We start from the raw sequence: 27,806 nt of genomic DNA on the forward strand, positions 1-27,806 counted from the left end.
AATTGTGCGGGCTAGATTTTCCTACAGGCAATGCCTGCAGGAGTGCTGGGTGCTGCTACAAAAAGCACTTTGAAAGAATTCGTATTCGTGAGAAATGTAATGTATAAGATTTTAATTGTTTTAAATCGTTCCACACTGTAAAATAGAACATCTGATCATGTACATGTGTATATTCACATGTGCTGAGCAGAAATTTTTTCATTTTTTCTTTTTTGTAAGTAGTGAATTAAGTCCTAAAACGCACAATTGTGTGGGAGCTGTTTTTCAGATGATAGTTCTTATTTTGTAAAATAAACTGTAAACACATGTACATGAGAGCATTTTAGTAAATTTTTTATGTACAAACATAAAATCACACATCCAGTTTTCTTGCAGGTGTGACGAAAAGATGCTGCCGCCAAAAGAGCTGTAAAAGCAAAACTTGTCCTCAGTGTAGAAAATATAATGTATACTTGTGTCTGAACAAAGATTTTCATTGTTCCACACTGTAAAATAGAACATCTGATCATGTACATATGTATATTGACATGCGAGATAATTTTTCTTTTTTGTAAGTAGTGAAGTAAGACCTGACACGCACAACTGTGTGGGTACTTTTTCTCAGATGTTAATTTTCATTTTGTAGAATAAACTACAAATATGTAATCAAGAGCATTTTAGTCAGTTTTTAATGTATAAACAAAAAATTCACACCGCCAGTTATCTTTCAGGTCTGAAAGGGATATGACAAATCGTCGCTGTGACGTAAATCAAACTATATTTATTATATTTATATTACACAGACACTCATAATACAACCTGTGCTTATAGGATATAATACTGCAGTTTTGTGCCTTTTACAGTGTAATCACAGTATAGTTTTGCCTTTGCTACTCCCCTCCAAGTGCATGAGAAATTGTACCTATACTGCTAACACTGTTTCGTGTGTATGACATTTTTATTGCTAGTTGCTTTACTTCACACCGACACAAACAGGTCTTATGGCGACAATGGTATAGGAAAGGCCTAGGAGTTGGAAGGAAGCGGCCGTGGCCTTAAGCTGCAGCCCCACCATTTGCCTGGTGTGAAAATGGGAAACCACGGAAAACCATCTTCAGGGCTGCCGACAGTGAGATTCGAATCTACTATCTCCCAGATGCAAACTCACAGCCGTGTGCCCCTGACCACATGGCCAACTCGCTAGGTGTGTATAGTATTTAACGGTGCGACTGTATTCCCACAACTGTCATCCCAACGTATACGATGGAATGCATACAGAGGTGCCGGACTGCGAAAGAATTCTTCGTAATGGATCCCGAGTAATGGCTACTTACAGTGAGCACAGTATTGTTTGTTCACGATATGTGGTTATCATTCTAAGAGGTAAACCAGCAAGATTACCACCCCGCTGTGGTATCGTGGATAACATCTTGCACAGCACCAAACTCAAAAAATAAAACATGCGTTCATTTACAAGGCTAGCCAGCCAGTAGGACATTCTGTGAACTTATCCCTTTGGGGGGTGCCTAACATAAGCAGAAAACAGCTGTCCAAGCGCACTGCAGCCGCCAGCCCACCACAGTGGCCAAATGGTATGTACCTACGCTACGAGAGACCTGCAAGCTTTCAAACATCCGACAACTCCTCCTCCTCCTACTCCAACTGAGAACTGTGATAGGAAATAGGCTATAATGTGGTCACTATAAAGCACAGCATTGGCCAATTCTGTACGAACTACATTCGCCGTTCATTTGTGCTGTTTTCATATTTCACTTGTGAGTAGTTACTGTGCTGTGTGCTCGCATGAACGACCTGCTGAACGAAATTGTACCAGCTGAAATAAAGGAGCCGTTCAAATGAACTTACCTGTTCATGAATGTCTCAACTCCAATTACATTATTTCCCCTCTATAACACTCCCTTAATGCCTTTACGATGTCATCCATCACAATTATGAACAGTGAAGGTGACAACACTCTTAGCCCACTGTACATTGGAAACAATTCTGTTCTTCCCACTGCTTTTTACACACAGCTGAAACAATGTGACATATTGCTTTTATCATTGTTATTAGTTCCTTGCCAATGCTCCCACGTGTCAGGCTTTCCCAAACTTTTCATCTGGGAATGCTGTAGTGTGCCTTTCCTAAGTCTATAAATGTAAATACTATGTCTGTCTGTTAGGACATCAGCCCAGAGGCTGGTTGGATCCTCAAATAGCACCACCAAAAGTTATGTGGTTATAAGGAAACCGCAAAAACCAATGGCAGCACCAAAATGAGGCGTACTAGGCAAGACGAGGAGTGAGGTAGTTTGCCATTGCTTTCCTCACTGGGTCAGAAAGTGCTATTGCAGCACGACTGACCCTATGAGCAACACCTTTCATAACACTCAGATGCACTAGACGTGCTCTGAATGTCATTACTCAGCACCACCCATACCCCAGCAGCTTCCATATTGTCACAGCCATGGATGAGACTGGGACTTCGGTGGAAGCTACACTTTACTCTGGCCTGTGCTAAGAGATGGATACAAAAGTACTGTATCCATCAAGAAATGGCAGCAGGCAAATACTATATCCTTCCCATATTCCCAGCTCTTTTCCATATTTCAGAATGAAAATAGGTTCTATTGTTGACCCACTTCTGAATCCAAACTGTTCCTCTTCTGAAGTTTACTCTAATTCTTTCCAATATTGTTTTCTTGTTACTCCTATTCCTGCACCCTGGATACATTCTCCACACATCTGAATTCTCACGTTTAGCAGTTCACTGAAATATGCATTCCATATGTTCATTATCTCCTCTGGTTTTGTCAGTATTACTCCTTTATTCTTCACTAATCTTCTGTTCACCATTTCATTCCTACAGTTCCTTATAATTCCAAATAATAATTTATTTCCCACATTTCAAATCTGGGTGCACTTTCTAGGTGAACTTTACCCAACATTCCTTCAGCAAATACTTGTTTGCAAACTCTCTTCAGTCTTTTCCATTCCTTCCTAGTTTTCTTGCTGTCCTTTATTATTCGCTCCACCATTCCACCATACAGTCTCTCTCTCTCTCTCTCATTTCATGATGTTCTGTCACGTGTTTCCCCTGCACAACCTACAAATTCACACTTTAATTTATTAAATTCCTGTTCAACATGACTTATCTCTCCTTGGTAACAGTCTTTGCAATACATTCTCGAACTCTCACTGAGGCTCCTTTTCCTTCACTCTCCAAGCTCTAATCTTTCTCTTCCTTCTTGCAGCTTTGCGACCTTGCCTATATTGAACTTTGCCATCACTGTTCTACATTCACACCCAAAGTCTTCCGCACGCATATCTGAAGCATCCGTAATATCTTTCAGACGTCCTTCTTCCATGAATATGTATTCAAAGTTTTCATTCTTCTGTCTCCCCACCTATACTTGGTAATCTTCTGGTTATTTTTATTCCGGAACCATATGTTATCTATTATTTGTTGGTTCCTCTGGCAGAAGTCCGTTAATATCCCCTTCTTGTCATATCAAAATAGCCCCAGAATCTCCTCTTGCTATTTATGCATTCAGATCTATTTTAAAAACTTCCTTGTCTTCTATATATTTCTCCACTTCATACAAATGTTCTAAATTTCTTCCTTATTTCCAGATTGCGCAGCATATATTTTTTTTGTAGTGGCTTTACGTCGTACCAACACAGATAGGTCTTATGACGACGATGGGATAAGAAAGAACTACGAGGTGGAAGGAAGCGGCCGAAGTCTTAATTAAGGTAAAGCCCCAGCACTTGCCTGGTGTGAAAATAGGAAACCACGGAAAACCATCTTCAGGGCTGCCAACAGTGGGATTCGAACCCACTATCTCCTGGATGCAAGCTCACAGGCGCGCGTCCGTAACCACTTGGCCAACTCGCCCGGTCAGCATATACTTGGAACTTATCTCATGTTCTTGTCTCGAACTGTATCCCTGCTATGATCATTTTACCTTCACGTCCTCCACATATTCCAAGACATCATGTCTAATGGTAATTTCTAGACCTTTTACAGCATCCCGTCTACTGTAAAACAGCCTGTTCCCTTCGTTCAGTTTTCTTTTACTTCTTCCTCTCCCTTTTGTTTCACCTAGACTCAGCTCTTCGGCCTTGTCTGTCCACCAACTGCACCAAATCTGATATATTTTGAAACAGGTAACCCACTTCACGTAACTCCCCCCAATACTTGAAGAAATGTATGTCGCCTACAGGGCAATTTTCGAGGACATACCATATTTGCACTCATTTCTTATGCATTTTAGAGCTGCAGGCAGCAGGTGACAACGCCGCTCCTAACGTGTTCCTCAGCCACACCCAACCGGGGAACAGACGCTGCTTGATGGGTTCAAGTGCCAAAACCTTTGCTTCAGATGTATTCCTTGTGATTGCTTATAATCAATTGTGCTTTGTTGTACTAGTTTTAATATAAAGACAGAACAGTCGTATATAACACTTTTTACAATTCAAAAGAAAAAGTGGAAAATAATACCAGCAACATAATTTCATTTCACTTCCGAGTTTCTATTGGCTAAATCATCAAACTGACCGCTTCACTATGGCCAGACTCTATGGAGACATGTCGGAAAGGCTAGAAGAATACATTCAAGAGGAAAATGCTGTGAATTCCGATCACAGTTCCATAGACTGATCTCATTGGCATTCTTCCCGAAGACTACTTAATACATACCTTCGATGTCCTGGAATAAACCTACCTGAAGAGCTGTGAACTGCCTCTGAAGCTCATTCACCACCTCATCAGTTGTTTCATTCTCTTCCTTGTGTAACACGATAGGAAACTTTTCCAAGAAAATAAAAAAAACGAACGGAATAAACTGTGCATCTTCAACTTTGCCTAACCTAGCAACTTGAGCATGCTTTAACACAACATCCTTGAGTGGAAACTTGTTCATGAGGTAGTCCCAGGCAGTACAAAAGTAGTTTCTCACTGATGAAAAGAAAAGGGATTTATCTGTAACCTGGAGATTATTCACTACGTTTAAGTCTGAATAATAATAACTAACTCATAATTTTTTTGATTTTGAATCAAGTAGTGTTTCTTGTTGGATTTATTCATGATACCATAGGAATATAGCGTACGAAAATGTCCGAGAACAAATGTCTTGATATCTACTCAAACATCGGAAGGAACCTGGATAGCTGAACATCACGTAAACACTCAAGGCAGTCAAACACTTCATTATAATATGTCAATGCACACAAAAGTCTTAAACCATTAAATGAACACTATGCTAAACTCGTGAACAAAGAACATTCACATGATAAGGAAACATTCACACACACATGGAACGAATGAAATTCTTACTTGCAATCTTCTTTATAATTTAATGGGCTTCGCTAAAGGCGGTATACCGAGTCACTGGAATGAATGTAATTAGCCATACGAATACAGGAAACTGCGAAGCACGAAGTTATAACACAAAAACTCGAACACTTCATTGAAATATGTTAACCTAAAAAGGCTAGTCAAAGAATATACGTTAAATCACTAGCGAACAAAGCAGAACAAAGAATTTGTGGTGCAGAGCCTGTCGATACCTAAGATTCATAATATGGCTCGTCCGTTAGTGGACATTATAAATTTTCCAGCTAACCCATTCCTGGTTGCCAGCATTTGCCCCAGTGTGCCAAGATGGGCTCATTAAGAACAAATATTTCAAGTTTCTCTATGGTAATCAACATCTTTAACACCTAAGATTCACACAGAAGAACTGTTATCCTGGCATTAAATTCAATTCCAATAAAAACACAAACATAACACGGTTAAAAATACCATTCACATCAAAGAATGATTTATCGACTATCGTGGACTTGCCTTCGACCCACGCAAACAATCAATTGTACGGAAGTGAAGTGTTATCGAATGTCAACGTTACAAATTTTTGTCAGCAAAGTCGTAAAAATGACACCAATCGTAAAACCATAAAATGCTACAAATCATCGCCCACATAGCGGTACTAATCACAGGCAACGCCACACAATGGTATAAATCCTTTTTGCTAGTTGCTTTACATCGCACCGACACAAATAGGTTTTATGGCAACGAGGGGACAGGAAAGGCCTAGGAATCGGAGGGAAGCGGCTGTGGCCTTAATTAAGGAGCAGCCCCAGCATTTGGCTGGTGGGAAAATGGGAAAACACTGAAAACCATCCTCACGGCTGCCGACAGTGGGGTTTGAACACACCATCTCCCGGATGCAAGCTCACAGCTGCGCACTACGAACCGCACATCCAACTTGCCCGGTTGTTACAAACCACAGGCAAAGTAAGTCCGTGATATTCTGAACATAGTGCTACTAATCACAGGTACTGGAAAACCACAGTGAACCACCCTCTGCTCTCACAAACCTATTCTGTACCTAACATACTGGTACTACTCGCAAGCAAATTGTTTCATGGTTCTAAGTCAATCATCCCTTGCTCGCCCCTTTTAGTCGCCTCTTACGACAGGCAGGGGATACCGTGGGTGTATTCCTCGTCTGCGTCCCCCACCAGAGAGGGTGAGAAATTAGCACCGAAAGGCCAACAATGTAGCCTTGCCACATACCTGCAACAGTGGCATAATACGGTTGTATGGGGCATGTCTCTAAATCACTCTGACCCTACAAAATGAAAACAATTGACATCAGCTGCTCCCAAAGGCGGCACATGTGCTCAAGTTTGCGTACTGTATTAACTGGGTCAACCCTCGGTATGTGGCACATTTATCAAGATTACAGTAACAGTGTGACTACTGCCTAAACCCTCATGCAGCATAAAACATGAGTTTGTTAAAATATTAGAATCATGGCTTGTCATGTGAACAGACAGAATTCTAGGAATCTACAAAAGGGGCAGATGGCTTACGCGCAAATGTAAAGTTTTACTTGTAGTTTGGAAGGTTAAGAAAGTTGTCAGAATGGTAACTACCATTCTTGACGCTTGTACAGTCAACATGCAATCTAGATAGGAAAACAGGAACAATCATAATAAAAGCCCATCTGTATACTTTTTATAACAGATTTATGGAGTTGATCAGGCAAATCAATAACTAGCATATTTAACTCTTCTTCGCAAGACAGTAAAGTGGAATTGACTGTAGCATTCTATTTAGTGAACTGCATTTAGGCTGTTCCGTTTCTTAAATCCCACCAAAAACTGAGGTATAAGCAGCTTTTTATGGCAGTTGCTAAGGAATGGTTGACAAAGTGCAACTCCCATGGATCCCCGAACTTCCTCTCCTTCTGGCTCAAAGATACCCATAACCAAGGCAAGACTCCTCGATGACGACTTTATGAACAAAGCCTCATTTCCTGGAGAAAATCAAAGCAACAAGGGCAAGATGAACACAACTAGATTGTGCGGAGTGTATTCGAGCAAGGTACGTGCAGCGAAATAAGATATATAAGATATAGAACTTGAAAGGGCAGTGAAAGCAATGACCAAAGGTAAAGCAAGTGGAAAAGACGAATTCAATGCTGATATGATTAAGGCAGCAGGAAGCATTGGACTAGTGTGGCTATACACAGCCCTCAATGCCATTTGGAACAATGAAAGGATACCTGAAGACTGGCAACAAGGAAACATTGTACCACTGTTTAAAAAAGAATATAGGAAATAATGTGAAAATTATAGAGGTATTACCCTATTATCACATGGGCTAAAAGTACTGCAATGGAGAAAGTCATAGACAAAAGACTGAGGGATATATTAGAAACACAGTTGGAGGAAGAACAATATGACTTTAGACCGAATAGATCAACAATAGACTTGATATTTACAGTGTGAAAATGGAAAAACATCTGGAAATGAACAAGGAAACCATATTCGTATTTTTGGGTTTGGAAAAGGCTTACAATACAGTTAAGAGAAAACATGTATTGAAAAGGAATATACCAAAATCACTAAAACAAGATAAAAATGTTGTATCATGAGAGTAAAAGCAGTGTACAAGTGGGGAATGGTGACAAACATTTTTTACAAAAAAGGTCTCAAGCAAGGAAGTGCACTGTCGCCATTATCGCTTATTATATTGATGGATGAAATCATAAAACGTGTAAAACAGAGTACCAGTAGTGAAGAAGTGAATGCTCTGGTATTTTCAAATGATGTGGTGATCTGGGGAAAGGGAGAAAAGGAAATACAAAGGAGACTAGACATTTGGAATGAAAATCTGAAGGAATTTGGAATGGTAATTAATAAAAAGAAAAGTATAGTCATGCACCTTGGAAAAGAGAAAAAGAGAAGGGAAGTGAACACAGATGGAGAACAGATAGGGAATGTAGAACAGTTTACATATCTTGGTAGCATTATTAATGAAAGTAATGAAATCAACACTAAAATCAATAAGAGACTAAGATAAGGTACAACATTTTATCATGAAGTCAGAGAGCTTTTATGGGATGACGAAGTAACCAAGAGAACAAAATTCACATTATATAAAAAGTATTTCGTACCAATTGAAACATACGGACTAGAAACACTGGTAACAAGCAAGAGACAAGATAGTAAGATCGAAGAAGTAGAAATTAAATTTTTAAGAAAATCTGTTAAAAAGACAAGAAAAGATAGATTTCAAAATACTAAAATCAGAGAAGAGCTAAACATAGAACCATCAGTACAGAAGATACAGAAAGCAAGACTGAGATGGTTCGGGAAAGGAACGGATAGCAAGAAGGGAACTGGAAAGAGTGGTAAAGGGAAAGAGACCAGTTGGAAGACCGAGAAGAAGGTGGATGGATCAGATCTGGAAGGACATTAGAGAAGATGAACTGGATGTGGTGGAAGTAATGGAGCAGGAAAAGTGGAGGAGGCTTGAAAACCACACCCGGGCGACCGGAGTGGGACATTGATGATGATGATGTGAACAATGTTGTGTGGAACTCCATAAAAGTTCCTGCTATTCACATACCTGCGAACATTCAAAAAGAGAAATCCAGAAGATACAGCGGAAAAATTTTAACAACATGCGCATGCGTCGCAACGTCTTGAGACGTGGTGAAAAAGGACGGCACAGGGGGAGATTACAAACAATACGAATACAAGTCAAATACATGTTATGATCACCCCTGAAATTAAATACTTGCACAGAGTTGCATCTTTATGAGTGCTCATCTATTTTCGCTTAACACTGGGAATAGTTCACGCAGTACACAGTGTTTTTCTGCTCTTTAAACTTGCGGGTCACAATATGAATGTCACTGTCAGAATTAAACTAAACATATACACTCATTTACAAAATTCTGTCGAGTTCACAGTATGCACGCTATTATCCATCACAAGTTGGGGATGAGTTGCTTTCTTTGCTTCCTTCAGAAATTCTGGAGGAAAACTAGTAACATGAACCATTATTTCTGGTTCTCAAAACTGAAATAGAATCCAGAATTTCACTTGATATTGAGGACCTAAACTGACTTTGGTACTTTTTCCACCAAGCTGAACACACGTTCACACTCAGCATTGCAGTATGGTAGAGTCAGAACAGAAATCATTAACTGGGATATTCTATCACACTTAGGAACACCATCAGCTCCATGAATGTTAATCAAACAAGTCCATTTGGTGTCACCTGTCAGATTCTCACTCTCAACAGTAGCAGTCAACAATCTGAAGAGCTCCAAATTGCTTCTGAGGCATGTTCATTGCATCCTCAACGGACAAACTGTCTTTCCTCAGCAGCAATGATGAAAACAAAGAACTGTAGAGAAGAAAACTGGACACCTTCAGGTTTTTGAAACATTTGCAAACTTTGCATGTTTCAGTACATCACTGAGAGGGAACTTCTTAATATAATCACATGCTGTGCAGAAGTAACGCCTGAGAGATGAAAAGAAGGTTAATTTATCTCTAACATTAAGTTTCTTCACCAAGTTCATTGTCTCAATGCCAATCACTAGCCTCATCATTGTCTCTGATTGTGAAGAGAATGGTACAGACCTTTAATAAAAGGGAACATTTGATCACTTTTGGTTTAACAAATCTGGAAAGCAGCTGCTTTAACAGGTTCGTCGTTACTTCTAGTAGTTTATGGATGTGAGGGGAAGCACTCGATGTAGAGCTGAGATTCTCAAATAAAGGAACGACAGCACACAGGAAAGCGCAATATGCCTTATTTAAGCCTGATGATAGAACCAGAAAAACAATTTCTTCACGATTTAGAATAATGTCCTTATTCTTCAGCACAGGAGTGTCAGATTTTGAGACACATGCTAATACTTATCGGAGCAAAAAATCCTGACGACTCAGTAGCTTTCCTCTTTTCATGGTCTTTGTAACTACCAGGCTCGGCTTTGGGGATCGTAAATGATGTTAAGCTAGTAGTTTATACACACTGACCATTAACAAGCACGTCATCTTTAACCCAATCACATTTGACGACCCTAGCTTGTCATAGTTATTCGTGGCATATGAATCAAATGACGAGCTCTCGTCGCGGCGATGCACAGCTGTACATCTATCCATGTAGTCTAATCACTACCCCGCAGATGCCACTTGTATGCATTCTGAGCTGAAGTTTACACATGTGCCTTCGGTTTTTTCCAGGTTCTCACACACTTCCAGAACAAGAGATAAGAGAATCTCTTTTCATATTATTTCGCTCTTGTCAGTTGCCATCATGGCATCAAGCAAATGAGCTGGTGTTGATGAAGAAGGAATATGGAAGCTAATAGATAGTGTTTTAGAGTGATAACGACGGTGTGCCGAGTCTTTCGGAATGAGCTCGTACCTCGGCACAGACTAACTTGACTGACTTTTGAAAAAAAAAAAAAAAAAAAAAAGGGGGGGGGGAGTTAGGTCCTGTCGTAAGAATTAACGTGCCTTTCTTATCACTCCTCTTTTTCTTCATCTGCTTCAGGTCCCATTTTGAACCGAGAACATCGTTTACTACCCTCGAAACATGGCGTCTGCGTTATTTTCATGTAAAATAAAAATATTGTTATTTAATACTCGGCAGACCGAATCCAGACACATTCTTTAAGTTAGAGAAGATATGTATCTTATTATGCAAAAAGTGTTTGAAGTTCCTTCAAGTTCTTTTTAGTTCTGGAAGCTTTTAAGTCTTATGACTGGTTATGTCATTTTAATGACTGACTTTTATATCCAATAGTAAAATGTTTACTTATCAATTGCACCTGTTACTTCAAGACTCAGTGGATGTTTGGCAAGAATATCTTTTATACAAATAATCTTATGAAATAAGGAAATATGTTCTCGGACTTTTAAAATAGTTATATATTAGCTTTTGTCCTCGGCTCAATTTAATCTGCTCACAAATTACTCAATGCTTTTAGTTTCAGAGAACTCTTGTCAAGAGAACGTATATACAAAGTTTTAAGAGAATTGGTGCTATATTTTTAGGCTTAGGTTATAAGTTAATATTTATGGATCATGTTTTTAATTAAGTTATGCCTAATTTTGTAAAATTTGTGTACACTTTATGCATTGTTTTTGTAACTTTGTCATTGTATGTTTTTCTTATTTTATGCCTGATGATGATGCACAGCAGCATCGAAACCGGCCCCAAGAATAATAAAATGTTATAAATTATTTTATAACATTGTATGGTATTGAATAGGTGGACCTTTCTTGTTCCTATAAGTAGCAGTTGAAGTCGAACAGGTGACAAAAGCACAGTCATAAACAATTATGTGATTATAGATACATTTACCGGCCAAATTCCAAAGACTGCATGTCATATTACAAGCTAATATCGAAAGTCAAATCCGATTTGACAGCGGAAAGCAAAAACAAGCGCGGATACTCAAAATCCATACAGTAACGTCGTTTACCTGTTGAACCTCAAAACACACTCAAAATCCGTACATTTTAGGGAAAACCAGAATACTAGGCAGATATGTATTCGGTTTACCACACCAGATAAAAGTACTGGGACTATTCAAAAAGGTCTCCAGGAGAAACAAAGGTTAGTGAAGTTCCAAAAGTGTATTTGTATGCATGCGCTCCATTTTGGAGAAAGGAAGTAGCCTGGAACAAGGCTTGTGCATGGTATGAAGGGCACCTGGTCTGAAATGTGTTAAGCAATAAGGTATATACGTTCCACTATACCAAATAAATTAGTCTTTCTATGCAGTAAATATCAAAATAGGTAGGTATGAAGCAACAACAATGCATAAATTAAATATGGGAATTATAGGCACGAATAGGTCAGAATGCAAACTTAATTTGAACAAGGCGGAAGTGTACTCTAGCCGCTCTATATTTATGCCAGTGACATACATAAAGTTTAGGGGATCTCATGGTTGAGAGCGCTAATATCTATGCAAACCTCACAGCAGAACCGCTGTGCTTGTATAAGACACCTGCGCCTTGGTTAAATATGTATGAATTTTAAATTATCCGTACCTATAATTTCTATCTCTAGTAATAGGAAAAACTTTTTAATGTAAGACAGCAACCTCGCTACCCTCCTAACAATATTCGTATGAACACTGAATGAGATGTGAGAAAGGAATTCATAATGTGCATACATCAAAGATATGTGGATTGACCACAACTACACAGGTATGATGACTGGAAAGTTATATCTTGCTGATTCTGCAGAGTGTGACTGGATTTGAATCCAAGAGTAAATTAGTGTTCTGAGCGAAACTGAAAATTTTTAATGAATTTTTTTATTTATGTTAATGTATGACCGATAGGAGCAGAGAGCCATAATTACAAGTTCACAACTATTTCACAACCAGACTTCATATGGATTTGGGGGGTTAAGAGGGAATAAAATACAATATCACGTGTTATTCCTTCTGAGTGTTGCATTGTTTAAGAGACCATGATAGGCCGCCATGATTGTTACGGTATCATTCAAGTCTATTAAGCTCTAACACTGAGGTACACTGCTTCAACACATGTTGGTGGGGAAAAAAAAAAAAAAAAAACACCCTTAGAATATGCATGTCAAATGCCTGGATTCAATTCCAAATCTCTCCACAGTGCTCATATAGAGTGAGGGCATGTGATGCTGGATCAAAAACTGATGAAACAACTAATACACCCCAATAAATAACAATTCTCAGCACAATACCTGTATTGTAATGTTCTCCTGAAGATGGATCCTTGGTTACCAAGGAAGGCCAATACGGAGATCCTCTCATCCGAGCCCAAACGATCTCGCCTACAGACCACTCATGATCAGGCAAAAGCTTAGCAGCCCAATCAGATTCCAACTTCTTATTCACAACTGGTTTAGCCTTACGGCTAGGAATGACCTTCACTCCAGAGGCTTTACTCGCTTCCTTCTCGTTCTGGGTAACCTTAGTTGGAGATTTAGCTTTTCCGGCTATATCAGGTGTTGGGGGAGGCGATTTATTCGAATCATCTTTTTGAACATTTTTAGCTCCAAGCTCCTTCTTCAATTCTTGTCGCATACTTCTGCGTGTCACTTTGTCACTCATTGTGGATCAGCTAGCAACTCTGTAATTAAAATAGAAGAAAATACATTTAACTGGTCACATAAGAAAGATCTCTGACAGCAATTAAGCAACCTTCGGAAATTATAATTCCCATATGCACATAGAAATAAAGTTAATATTTCATTTAATGTATTACCATATTTACTCTCAACATTTCCTGCTTTTTAAAACTCAAAATATGGGGGGAGGGGGTGAATTATGCAAATTTCAGTTTTGAATGAAAAATACTGATGAAATTCAACCACTTATTCAGGATTGTTTTTCAGCAATCATTGTCACAGAGATGCCCTCTTTCAAAGATTTCAAAGAGAAGTGTTGCTCTTAGTTGGCGACCGGACTCTTACAATATGTACATGCACTGTGTAACCATCCCATTCGCAATGGCCAAGTAAATAAATGAGCAGATAGCTAAAAAGTTTTAACAAGGTCCTTAATTAATCAGCAGTAATTTTTAGATTCAGAAGGCTTTCAGGAATGATACAATGTGATCCTCAAATGTGTAATACAATCACTTCAAAGATGAGGAGTCAATCTAAATCTACCAAGATCCTGAAATGCCTTCAACAAGGAGAACAAATGAGAACATATGAACAAGAAAATGGTTGTTTGAAGGAGCCTAAGTTAAGTCATCAGACCCTAATGGCACGAGGTACAATGGAACAAAAAGATAATTAAAACTTTAAAATGTCTCCAACTGACTAAAAAATAAAACTATTAAGATGAAAAAATGAGAATGAACCCAAAACAATTAGTGGATCCAATTCACAACGCCTCATTCTGAGATGATTCTTCTCGTCCAAAGCAGTCCAAAATCCAGGTCACCGAGCCCTCAGAATGGTACTAATCACTGATCCAACAGATTGAAACTCGTCACGTCTCCAATGCAGCAGATGATTATAGTTATTACAAGGAGAGGCCAGACCCTCCGTAAAACCAAATTCAATGAGCATAAATGTACCTCTTCGCAGCACTCAACAGTAAATCATGTATTGTTTTGAAAATAACTGAGGACAAATATCATGAAACAGGATCCCCTTCTGACCAATTGGAGGTGATCGAACACTAAAAAAATGGCATATACATTTTACTTAAACATATCAGGTCTGCAACCTAATCATTTCCGAAAAATCGATGAATGCCCCGATTCCAACAGAACACATATATACCTGGAGAGTTACAACACAATCAACCGTGGCAGTGGGCGAGTGGTGACCGTACTTGTCTACGAATCTTGACGCGAGTTTGAGGCACGTCGTAGCAATTTTTTTGAACAAAATAAATAATTACTTGAGAGAACGTGACGATAAAAATGTGAATAAAAGTATTAGGCAAACTGCAGTGAACTTTATTTCGGACCTTAAATACAGGTGTTTCATTACTCGTAATTTATTTCAGGATGTAATAATAAATGTACACACACATAATTAAACATGAGCAATTCTAACCAGTTATGAAAGCCACACTACTAATTACTAGTCTATTTACAATCTCCCTATTGTACACATGGTAGCAGGTCTAGCCCGCCCGTCTACCTACGGACGCTTAAGCCTCACTTTCACTTCCCCAAGATCAGTCAATCAACTAATATAGCTGCTGTGCGTAGATAGCTGGATGTGAACAGTGTCAATGACTACACAACACACGACGACTGTTCGTTGGTTCGAACACCAATGATAGTCCGGTACTTCACACAATCACATGAAGTGAATGACAATCAGCAACAGCTCAACGGTATCCAACAGTAGGACGATACTCACGACAGCAAATGTTAACCCACGTCCAATTATGCTCACATTCATGATAACTGGTTTAATCGCTGATTCACGACGGTCCTCAATCCACAGAAGTACACACACAATACTTGACGGCAGTACAGCCTTCTCTCCCATGCAGCTACTCACTGGACACTCCGACACCACAACAAGCAACTCCTGGTTCAGACCTCGGTGGGACACTAGGGACAGCCAACACCTCTGTAGCGCTCAGCCCAGCCACCGAACCCCATCCCCCGAGTGTCACACTGGCTCCGCCTTGGAGCCCAACAGTCGCTCACTCGAACGACTCCCACATGGAGCCCAACTCAGACTTTCCAGGGCTCTGCCTCCCTTTTTATAGCTTTTGTAATTTCATCCAGAAATTTCACGATGTCAGTGAAGGCAGAACACTCCCGTTGAATCTCAAAGAAACTCACAGGTAAGCCAGCCGATAAGAACAATACACGGGAAGGCCGTAGTGATGGGACATTCGATTAATTTTACTGAATCGATACAGTGATTCGATTCACGGATCATTGGTCACCGCTCCTACTGCATCTGTGTAGTATGTGCTGGTAAGGCAGCAGCAACAGCATTCAGTGCTTGCAGCTGCCATCTGGTCTGCATACTATGAACTCCTTTCTTAGAAAAAATGCTAGTTACTCTAATACATAGGTTTCCGGCGACGCAGGGTGGGAAAGGTTAGGATTAGTAAGGTAGCAGCCATGGCCTGAATTAAGGTACAGTCCCAGCATTTCCTGGTGTGAAAATGGGGAAACTACAGAAAACCATCTTAACGGCTGCCAACGGTGGGATTCGAACCCACCATCCCCCGAATGCAAGCGCATAGCCACGCGATATTAACCGCACGACAACTCGCTCAGTCATTTTTGAAAATATGTATTTTTCTATCAGCTGAGGATTTTTTTAAATCGTCATATCTTGTATAGGCTACCCGAGATGTACAGTAGCCCGCTGGTTTTCTGATTCAACATGCTGTTATTGCGTCTGTCCACATATGATTGAAGTCTTGTGCAACGATGTGACATATGAACTGAGAAAATACTGAGCCGTTCTTCCCAATATAAAACGGGTACTTTTGAGTGGTCATGGGCATGACTCATTATCATAGGACAGGCTAGAGTCGAGTTTAATTGTCAAATGTCAACTAAGTTATAATACTAAGATTCATTAAACTAATAAATAGTATAACCTAATAGCCTACCTACTTACTAGCTACCGACTACCTTTTTAACACTGCAAATAAATCCATCTATTATTTAAACCTCCCTCTAAGAAGAGGACAGTGAATGCAAATGGGTATTATTTTCAAATGAGCTGAACTCGAGAGTCCATTATAGCAGACGATTCTTTCAGTGTAGCATGGCTCACTGTATGTCTCGCTGCAGTGAGCCGATAAGGAGCCGTGCGTATCTTGTGTCTCACTGAGCCGGCTCGTTCACGATTCTTTCCGTGTGCCATGTATGTCTCACTGCAGCGGGAGCTCGGCTCTCCGCGTGTCCAGTGAGCCGATAAGGAGCCGTGTGTATCACGTGCCTCAATGAGCCGCTCGTTCACAATTCTTTCGATGTGCCATGACTCACTGTCTCGCTGCAGCGGAAGCTCTGCTCCCCGTCAACGTCCAGTGAGTGCGCCACTCAGCACTGTCCGCTTGGAGTAATCTGAATCGTGTGCCGTGAGCTCGCCGTTCCTGTGAATCGATTCACTCTGACACTTGAATGAATCGACACACTGCTTCGAATCATGCATTCAGTAGCCAACACTAGAAGGTCGGCCCCAACTCACAGGACAGCGGGGAGATTCCAGGTCGTCTAAGTCACCAGCCCCTTCCTGGAAATACCTAAAGGAGCTACCACAGGGCTGACACGTAACACTGTCCCCCTTAGAGAGCTGATCGTCCCAATCAGTAACCTTCTCGGGTGTTCTTTGGTATGGCACCCGTTGGTATTTATGTAGCACCTTCATCTTGCACCTTGGCTTCCGTCGTACTTCATAGCTGACGTCATTTATTCCACTCTGAATGTGGCAAGGGCGTTTCCATGTCCTCTGGAGCTAGAAAGACAAGCCTTTCTTCCTATTGAGCTTATGCAGCCAACCTAGGACGTCCTCATATTTTCCGATGGTGTACGCTCGTCGGTCGTACCACGCCTTCACTCGGTCGCTCTCTGTACACGTACTCCAACGGACAGTGGTGCGTGCATCAAATCGTCTACTTGTCAGAAGCAGGCAGTACTTATCGGTCAGAGCAGGATGGTTCTCAGATAAGCCGGACCCCAAATCCACTGGAAGTCGCAGCTCTGTCAGACAGCGACCTCACTGAAGAAAATCCTGTGGCCTTGTGCACTGCGGACTGGTAAGCCAGGGGGACCAGGGAAAGGTGATGATCCCCGTCCCTCAGCATTTCTATCCGGACATCACGGCTGCACACTCATCCCTTCTGGATAATGGACACCCCCTTTGCCCTCCCCGACAACAATCTTTTCGAAAATATATCCATATACACATATATTACACAATAAATTTGCACATTACCAGTTGGTGCTGTCATAAAATATTCTCTGTGGCTTGCTTCCCATGCAGCAGCTGCTTTTGTGTGGAATTTCTCTCGTAGCATCCTTCCCCCTGTGAGGACATGTCCACCTTATAAACAATAACACACTCCAGTGTAGATGTGATAATTGTAGGCCTGAAGTCCTTCAGTTTTATTTTTTACTTTTAACACTGAAAACTCTTTCTGTGGGAGAGTTACTGTCAGGTACACTTAATACTGCAATAATACAAGATTACATTTTATATTGAAGAATAGCAGAGTAGAATTCGTTCATTGATAATAAATTTCACGATGCTCACGGGTAGCAAACGGAAGTGACAATCTAAAAGTATCGTTGCCAAATCACAAGCATTTAAACAAAAACATACAAGTACTAATGCTCGAAAAGATTCATTTTTCCTCTTTCCTTATTTTTTCCGTAGAAATGCTTTTATTATAATGTTGCTTTTCCATAATAATTCACCCTTTAACCGTAATAGCGTAAATATGAATGGAAATTCGTAATAATTACAGATAATCTGCAACAGTTGGCACATCTGCATCCCCAATCTCCGCCTGGTCATCATCCATCTTATTCTGGCCATCTTCCGACTTTTCCTCACCACCCTCTATCTTATCCTGGCCGTCATCAGTCTTCTTTCGACCGTCTTCTAGCATCTTATGGCACACTTCCTTTATTTTTGGTCGTTCATCTTCTCCTGACCATCCCCCGTCTTCTGGCCGCCTTCCGTTTTCTTCTGGCCGTCATTCATCTCCTTTATCCACCTCTCCCGGCTGTCTACTATCTTCTTCTGGCTTTCATCCATCCCTCTATAGCCTACATACAACTTCTCCGTCATTTCCTGATTTTCTTCCATCTTCTTCATCATATCGAAGAGTGCATTTAACTGGGCCTCCATTTTTGTGTGGCCTCTGGTCTCAAATGGCATGCAGTAATTAACAAAAGATGACGAAAAGATTTATATGAGTGTGCATTCAATATACACTGACTTTTTGGAATGTTCCCGGTGGTCGTCGAAACCTGCAGTATCTGGTCCGCTGATTCATGCTGATTATAACGATGTATCACACATGGGGTCTATTCTAACTTCTGACGCATTTGTTATGAACATAAAACTCCATCTGTTTCATTATTCTAATTCATTACAGGATGGCCTAATAAACTTACACACACATAATTAAACACAAGCACTTCTAACCAGTTATGAATGGCCACTCTACTAATTACCAGTCTATTTACAAATCTCCCTACTGTACACATGGTAGGAGGTCTAGCCCGCCCTTCTACCTGCGGACGCTTAAGCCTCACTTTCACTTCCCCAAGTCCAGTCAATCAATTCATACAGCAGCTGTGCATAGATAGCAGGATTTGAACAGTGTCACTGGCTATACAACACACGGCGACTGTTCATTGGTTCGAACTCCAATGATAGTCCAGTACTTCACACAATCAACAACAGCTCAACAGTATTGAACAGCAGGACGATACGACAACGAATATTAACCCGCGCCCAATTATCCTCACACTCACGATAAAACCGCTTATTCACGACGGTCCTCAATCCACAGAAGTACACATACACAGTACTCTAAGGCAGTACAGTCTTCTGTCCGACACGCCGTCTCCCACACAGCTACTCACTGGACCCTGCGACACAACAACAACAGCTCCTGGTTCAGACTTGGTGGGACACTAGCGATAGCCAACACCTCTGTTGCCCGCAGCCCAGCCACTGACATGGACTGGGACTTTGGAATAATGGTGTATTAACCAAGAAAACGTGCTAGAGGGGAATGACCTAACCAGTTTCGACTATTTGAAATGGCTAAGGCCAACAAATGGATGTTTAATTATAAATCTGAAGAGACTTTTCAAATCGACACTCAGAGCACTTATGATTATGACATTCTTCCCTCTCCTGGACCATCTTCAGAACCCATACCTGTTTTCCCTCTTTAGCTGGGACAAGTGACACGCCCATCTCCGAGACTTTCCGAGCTCAAGAAACTACGGAGGTACAAGATAAAGATGAGGAAAGAAAAAAGTATCTGGCCAGGATAAAAATGATGAAAACTGCTCTTAAGTCTCTGCTCCCGAAAGAACAACAGTGCAGAAAGAACAATATACTCGACAATAATCCGGTATCATTCTAGGATACATCAGAAAGTAATATATCTTACAAACACTTAACCACTAATACAATGAAGACTATAACTGGCTCTAACTCCATGGTCTGAGGTTAGTGTCCCTACCTCTCACCCAGAGATTCCTAGTCAAGTCAGGACTTTTTACCTCGATCTTAGGACTAGTTCAAAGTGCACTCAGCTTATGTGATTACAACTGAGGAGCGTTCTGACAGACTGAAACCATGAAATTAATCTCATAATTAACACTCGCAATCCGCAGGCATCACGAGACACTATTTATTCATCAAAGAATTTGTATTTCTTATATGGTATGATTGAGAACAATTGCTGGGAGCACAAGATGAAGATTTTTGTCACCGACAGATTTCATCTGTGGCAAACTACTTTACGTAAACTATATATAACCATAATTTTCTTAGGGCCATCACCAACCTTTCTTCACTGACTGACTGCTTATGTATATAAGTGTACACCCTTTTGGATTCTAGGGCCTACTGAAAAAAAATGGTGTATAGCGTTTGGTGCAGGGACTTTCCAAGCACATGTTCGGCTCACCAGGTGCAGGTCTATTGATTTGATGCCTGAAGGCATCCAGCGCATCGTGATGAGGATGAAATTATGATGAATAAGACATATACACCCAGCCCCCGTGCCAGCAGAATTAACCAATGATGGTTAAAATTCCTGACCCTGTCAGGAATCGAACCTGAGATCCCTGTGACCAAAGGCCAGCAAGCTAAACATTTAGCTAGGGAGCCAGAGTAGGTTTTACTAGCTTTGCAACATATAATTAAACGTCAACTGAGAAATCCTTAAATATTCAGAAACTTTATCCAGTAATTTTAAGCTGCTGATATAATTTATAGAATTCTCCCTGTTCAGTTCATTCCTCACTGGCTACATTTCCTTCTCATACGGGAAATTCACCAGCACTATACTGCACTACTTGTAGGTTAATCACCACCACTGTCAGAGTCTGAAAGCATCTCAATATTACAGAACAGTCCCCTTTAGTGTTCTCTGATAGCTACTTGATAATGACAGTATTACCCTGTGTATTAAATGGCAGGGAGGAGAAAGGCTTCAGCACCAAGTGCTGAGGCGAAGCGTATGGTGAGCTGCACAGCAAAATGAATGTGTTTTTGGCCTTAGATTGTAATAATAATGGGGGTGACACACAGGCAAACAAGATCCTTAAAGATGGAGCCCTAGGACTATGCACCAGAAACCATTGGAACAAGAGGAATGTAGGAAGACCACACAACAGATTGACTGATGTAAAGACAGTAACAGGAACACTGTGGTACCAGACAACACAAGACTGAAGAGACCAAAAAATAATGAAAGAGGCCAACATTCAGCAGTGGATAGATACAAACTTTAGAACAAGATGCAATTAAAGGTCAGAAGACTGTTTACAGTAATTCCAGTAGGAGATATCGCAGACTGCTTTGAAAAGTAGATACGGTGCAGGGATAAGGGAATAAGGCGAGAGAGGTAGTGTTCTCTACATGCTCAAGATTGTCCAAACGGTCATAAACATTTCTTAAGTATTAAACAGTTTTACACTTTCCAGGCAGACCTCAGATTTGTGAGAGTAAAATGTAAGTAAACAATAATACTGTCACTCTAGCTCGGCATGTTCCCAACAGCTATAGGACCACACGAAGAACTAGAAGGCACTATTTAAGAACTGAAGAAATTACTCATGCCTGTTCCGTGAGTGACCAAGCAATAACAGTAAAAGGGGTTCTAAAATACTAATTACTACCTCAGGGTCTATTCACCGCTAAATGTACAGCAAATACGAAGGTAATCCCAAAAATAAGGTCTCCAATTTTTTATAAATACATAGACCTGTTTATTGCTACAATGGTTTACACCATTTTACAGCATGAACATTTAGCTATTTTTCTACATAATCTCCATTTCAGTCGACGCAATTTTGTAGACGCTGTGGCAGTTTTTGTATGCCCAAGTCATACCAGCTTGGTGCCAGGCTGTTCAGGAAGGTGTGAATCTCATCTTTCACCTCGTCATCGGTGTTTAATCGCTTTCCAGCCAAATGTTCCTTCAACTTAGTGAACAAGCGATAGTCACTGAGCACCAAATCAGGGCTATAGGGTGGATGGCCGATGACGTCCCACTGGAACTGTTGAAGGAGAGCAACTGTTTGCCGGGCTACGTGCGGGCGAGCGTTGTCATGGAGAAGGTCTACGCCCTTGCTCAACATTTTTCTTCTCCAGTTCTGTATTGTCCATCTGAGATTTTTCAGGGTCTCGCAGTACCTGCCAGCGTTAATTACGGTTCCAGCGGGTATAAAGTCGACTAACAATACCCCTTTTCGATCCCAAAACACAGTTGTTACGACTTTACTGGGAGACAGCGTTTGCTTGAATTCCCGCGGCTTTGGCGAAGAGGGATGCCACAACTGGCGTGATTGTCGCTTGGTCTCAGGTGCAAAGTGGAACGCCCAGGTTTTGTCACCAATGACAATTCAAGTCCAAAACGTTGTCCTGTTCAGCTGCAAAGCATTGAAGAAATGCGCTGGAAGAGTCAACTCGCCGCATGTGGTCTTCAGTCAGCATGTGTGGCACCCATCTTGCGCACACCTTCGGGTATTTCAACTTTACCGCTAAAATTCTGTGAGTGGTGCTTCGGGAAACCTCAGGAACTAAAGTGCAGAGATCATCCAGGGTGATCCGCCCATCTTCAAGCACGATTTGCTCAACCTTCACGACTGTCTCGACAGAAATTGGCGGTCTCCCGCTCCTCTCTTCATCGTGAATTTCAGTCTGACGGGCCGCAAACTCTCTACACCACTTACGAACATTTCTGACATCCTTGCACGACTCACCATACACTTCCATCAATTGGCAAAGGATTTCAATCGGGTCAGCACCTTTTACCTTCGAAAACCAAATTAACTGCACGCACTTCGCCCTTACAACGGGAACTCCATTCTTAACGGCTGCCAAGCCAAGACTGAGTGCCTCAGCGCAGCGTGCACATGTTTATATTGTGACCAACAACCACACAGAGTTCTGTATTTATAAAAAAATAGACATAATTTTAGGGATTACCCTCACAATATACATTTGAAGACACGCGAACCTCTAGTCTTCCATAAAATACATCTTGATATTATGTAACATACATGGTGGAAGTAGGAAAAAGTTCACATAAAGGTTCCAGTTTGAAAAAAATAGATTGCAACATACGTTGACACTATGTTGGTCTGATTTACAATAAAACTGATTTCTCTATAGTGTTGGCTAGGAATCCCTCAAAGAAACCAGAGCCATACAGCAGTATTTAACACTGTTAATGGTTTTTTAGGTGGTAGGTGATCTGCTGCAAAGATTCTTTTCGGCAAAACTACACTTTACCCCTTGACACCTGGACAAATAAGCAAACATCGCTGCCCTATAATGGCTGATCACTGCTGCCATCTAGACTAGTTACATATAGAAATCATGAGACAGAACCTTCAACAAACTAGCCTCAATGTAAGTATCAATAATGGAGGTTCACTTACCCAAGTAAATGATCAATCTAAAAATATTCATGATTAAGTCTGCATTCAAGATCAATGAGGAATTAAGGAAAAACACTCTCACCCTCAAATTAGTGTTATATATTTCTGCATTTATTTTGATATACGCATTACTACAGATGTATTCTTCAGTATCTGCATGGTGTAAATAATTCTCCTCCATTAATGAACTTTGCTATTACTTGCCGGACTGAAGCAAAACCACACTGTAATAATACACACAAGGAAATATATCCCATGTACTTATGTCGTAAGTCAATAAGAATACACAAAGGCTAAGTCTGCAAACTGTACCAAAGTCGTGACAAGATAGGGTCGAGTTAGGTGTGGTTGATAACGAAATTTCCTCCCATTTCAACTGAACTGAGCTTTATAGAAATGTTTCTTTACTTTTCGGAGGACTTCTTGCAGATTTCTCTTACTTCTTATACATTCTAATTGAATTCCATACATACGAATTGGGCAAAATAAGACTGTATTAATATACTGCTGTGTTAGTCATTTAACACCACCAACGTTATTAAATGCATTATTTGAACATGACAATTCTACTTACCTGGTATTCCACAAACAGATCTACAATCCTAGAGAAAAATAAAATATGCTTTATTTATACCCACAAAATAACAATGTTTTTCACAATCTCGACAAATGTGTTTTTTTCACAATATGGGAGTGGTAATACGTACAATCTCGCACGCCACGAAGGAATACTGACTACATAGTCCCAATATGCTAGATTAAGTGTACCTGTAAGACATATTGCCAGATAGAGTCCCTGAACTGTCTGGTTACAGACACTGAATCGAACCCAACAATTAGAAAATAACTATAAATCACTACCTTCAGTAACAACAAGGGAGAACAAGTAAGGTTGTACCCTTAGTATATGCACTTGCATGGCAGGGACAATAGTCTCCTACAGGGATTGATGAGGAGAGAGCCTGAGTCTGACAGTTACAATCAGTCCAATCTAAAGAGATTTCTGATCAATTTGAGAATTCATGAAACACAGCTCAACATGAATTACAAGGGTTGAACTAACAGCATTAGAATTTCAGGAAATAAAATCCCCAACCATTCAGTTTACAGCGATGCAGTAAATTAAAAAAATTTCCAATTAAATGACCTTTAATATCCCAAAATCCTGCATAAATTAACTGAAGTCATGGACCTAAAAACTCTCATGATATTTGATGGGAAGAGACAAGAATTAACATGTATTGAAACACTAATATAGGCTATATTATTCAAAGAAGAGAACTACTTTTCTCAACATATACAGTGAGCATGGAATAAACTCAGAAATTCCAAAAATTGTAGAGAAAGGAATTTTACACTCATGTTCGCGAAAAACAGAATACCTTGAAAGACTAGAAATAGGAAGTTCATATTCACAGGATATGTTCATTAGTATGTTCTGCAGAAACAGCATTTCAATCATCTAAGTTCAGCATGTGTCCTGTTGCCTAGTAAGCACTGGGTCCTCCATGGGCACTCATAACTTGTTTCAGGCGTGAAGGCACCGACGCACATAAGGTGCGAATGGCGCCCTGGGGTATAGCCAACCATGCTGCATTCACCTGGTTCCACTGTTCATATTTGGTCGTTGTCATTGGGTCACAGCGCCGCATCCATCGTTTCACCATATCCCACACATTTTCTATTGGTGACAACTCCGGTGATCGGGCGGACCACGGCAAACAGTCTGACATCCTGTAACAACAGGAAGGCACGCTTTTTGCGCAGCAACAAGTGGTCGCACATTGTCCTGCTGAAATATGGAGTCTGGGGTGTCTTGCAGAAAGGGTATGGCTACGGGTCGCAGTATGTTATTAATGTAGGTCAAACTGGTCACAGTACCCCAGACACGCACCACCTGTGATTTGTAGTTGTACCCAATAGCACCCCACATCATAAGGCCTGGAGTTTTGGCGCTGTATGTCTTGTGCGAAAGCAGTCAATGCGATGCCTCTCTGCCCTGTCTGCGACAAACAAAAATGCGGCCATCATTTTCAAACAGACCATGGATTCATCTGAGAGCACTATCTGCTGCCATTCCCATCCACAGTGACGTTGATCCCTATACCATTGCAGTCTAACATATTTATGCATGTTAGTCAAATGTAGACGGAGAAGTGAACGACTCGCCAGTAACCCAGACCATAAGAAACGCGACTGACCACCACTCCTGACAGTGTACAATGTGTTACACTGTTGTGCCAGAGCCAAGGAGGATGCAGATCTCTCCTGAAATGCCATTCGGATGAGGTGTCGATCTTCTCGGAGGGGTCCTGGGTGGTGCGACGAAACCCATCTCGTCGTGTTATACGGACTTCTGTAAACCATTCCATACACACCCATTACACTGCCGACACATTTCGTCCCACACGAGCAACAATTTCCCGGATGGGTACATCACGTTCTATAATGCAAATAACGCGCCCTCTTTCAAAAAAACTCATTTGATGGTACAGTTCTAACACACATATGCGAGGCTTACTGCATGTCTGCTCAAGTCACACTGAACCATTTCCTTTGGTTTATAGCAACAATAGCCACAGGCAAATTTTACGAGTCGGTGGTGGTGCGCAGAGATATCGATGTGGACCTTAAACTTTAGGACCGACATGGTTCAAATGCTAATCTTATCTTAAGAGCATACTAATACACATGTATTGAAAATACGAACTTCCTATCTCTCATCTTTCAAGGTGTTCTGGTTTTTATGAACATGAGTGTACAATAATGTTATTGGTTTTATGTTCCACTAACTACTTTTACAGTTTTTGGAGATGCTAAAGTGCCAGAATTTTGTCCCAGGTTCTTTTACATGCAAGTAAACCCACTAACACAAAGCTAACATATCCGAGCCCCTTCAAATGCCAATGGTCAGAGCCAACTTCAAATCCACCAAAAAGGGCTCAAAAAGAAGGCAGCATTATACCTGTGAGCCACTCAGTCCAACTAGAATGGAATTTAAGCAATCGGATTAAAGTGCGTGTCCACAATTAATAGTAAACCCCAAAAATGTACTAAGTGGCGCTGTAATTACTTGCAATGGAGAAAATGTTTATAATTTATACTGTACAATCATTGTATCTGTTTTGGTTCATTTACCAGCGGGAACACTATATTAAAGGAAACTTCTGTTCAATTAAATTATTTCAGCAAGGTTTTAAAATGCATAGTTCTTTTTTTTATAATATAGCCTATGCTTGAATTACATCTCTGAATGTATGCTTTGTTCTTGAAGGAATGTTACCTGAATTGTGGTATGTTTACATAAAAACAGGTATAAGACATCTTACTCAGACTATCTGATTCGATTGCAGAGCTTCCCTTTATTTACTACTATCTATAATGTACTACCTAATCAGTTACAATGAAAAGGCCACAGAATGAATTTATTAATACTGGCCTTGGGATTTGATAAATTACCCATAACACAATACATACAGTTGTCACATTTCTGTCATGTTAAGAACTGGGAACATCATGAGTAACAGGCCTGTATATTTACCATGCCAGAGTATTCTATAGTACTTTGGAATCTATTCAAAAATGTAATTTTAACCCCGACAGTAACACCATACGTTTTTCTGACGTGTTGTGCGAATGAATGCCATCTATTCCTCTTAAGGAGGGGAGAGTTATCCCCTCCACCACCTCTATTCCTTGTTCATTCCATCTGGTAACTTTAATGTACAACAGGTTTTGAGTGACACGTCTTCGAAACGTGTGGTGTAACTAAAGCGATATGTATAGACGTGTTACTGTCAGGGTTAAGTAATTTGACCTACAATAGTAAGGAGGATAGAAGGAAATACCACCATAGCGTGGAAATTTAAAAAAATTAACAATGTCAAGATATTGTCAACAGAGAAACTAATATATGTAATCTCCGGGCCTTCACACCTAGTACAACATGCTAAGCTAAAAATCAGATATCGTATCAAGACAATATGAAATACTATACGATTTTCCTTATAATCATTCACATATTAACATACATTACTCTGTCAGCTTCATTTTTTTAAATGAGTACATATTTATGCCAAATCTGCCCAAAAGTGATTAAATCATTTTGGCATAAACCACAAAAAAAAAGAAAAACTGACTATGAAAAAGTCTTGATGGTGCTCAAAGTACCTATCCAGTGTCATAAGCCCATTAATTCTGTCTTGGCCACTGGAAGGAAGGACACAACTCAGATTACTTATTTTGTATCCAGCCAAAAGATGTCAAAAAATTAAGCATATAATAATAGTAGCTGATAATTCCCCTGTGAAAAAGTAATCATTCATATGACTGATGAATCAAGACCAACTACAATATCTCAGACCTTAAGCGACC

General features: G+C 40.4%; 1 protein-coding gene across 2 annotated transcripts in view; it reads right to left on the reverse strand.

Moving 5' to 3' along the window:
• The window catches only part of LOC136864668 (histone-lysine N-methyltransferase NSD2), a 216,267-nt gene that overhangs the window by 156,173 nt on the left and 32,288 nt on the right, over positions 1-27,806 (reverse strand). For both annotated transcript variants that reach the window (XM_067141967.2, XM_067141966.2), the window contains exon 2: positions 13,033-13,421. In XM_067141967.2, coding sequence (XP_066998068.1) covers positions 13,033-13,402 — 370 coding nt within the window. In that variant the 5' untranslated portion in view covers positions 13,403-13,421. The remainder of the gene's footprint in view (positions 1-13,032; positions 13,422-27,806) is intronic.

This window comes from Anabrus simplex, chromosome 2 (assembly GCF_040414725.1).
Source record: "Anabrus simplex isolate iqAnaSimp1 chromosome 2, ASM4041472v1, whole genome shotgun sequence".
Taxonomy (NCBI): Eukaryota; Metazoa; Arthropoda; class Insecta; order Orthoptera; family Tettigoniidae; genus Anabrus; species Anabrus simplex.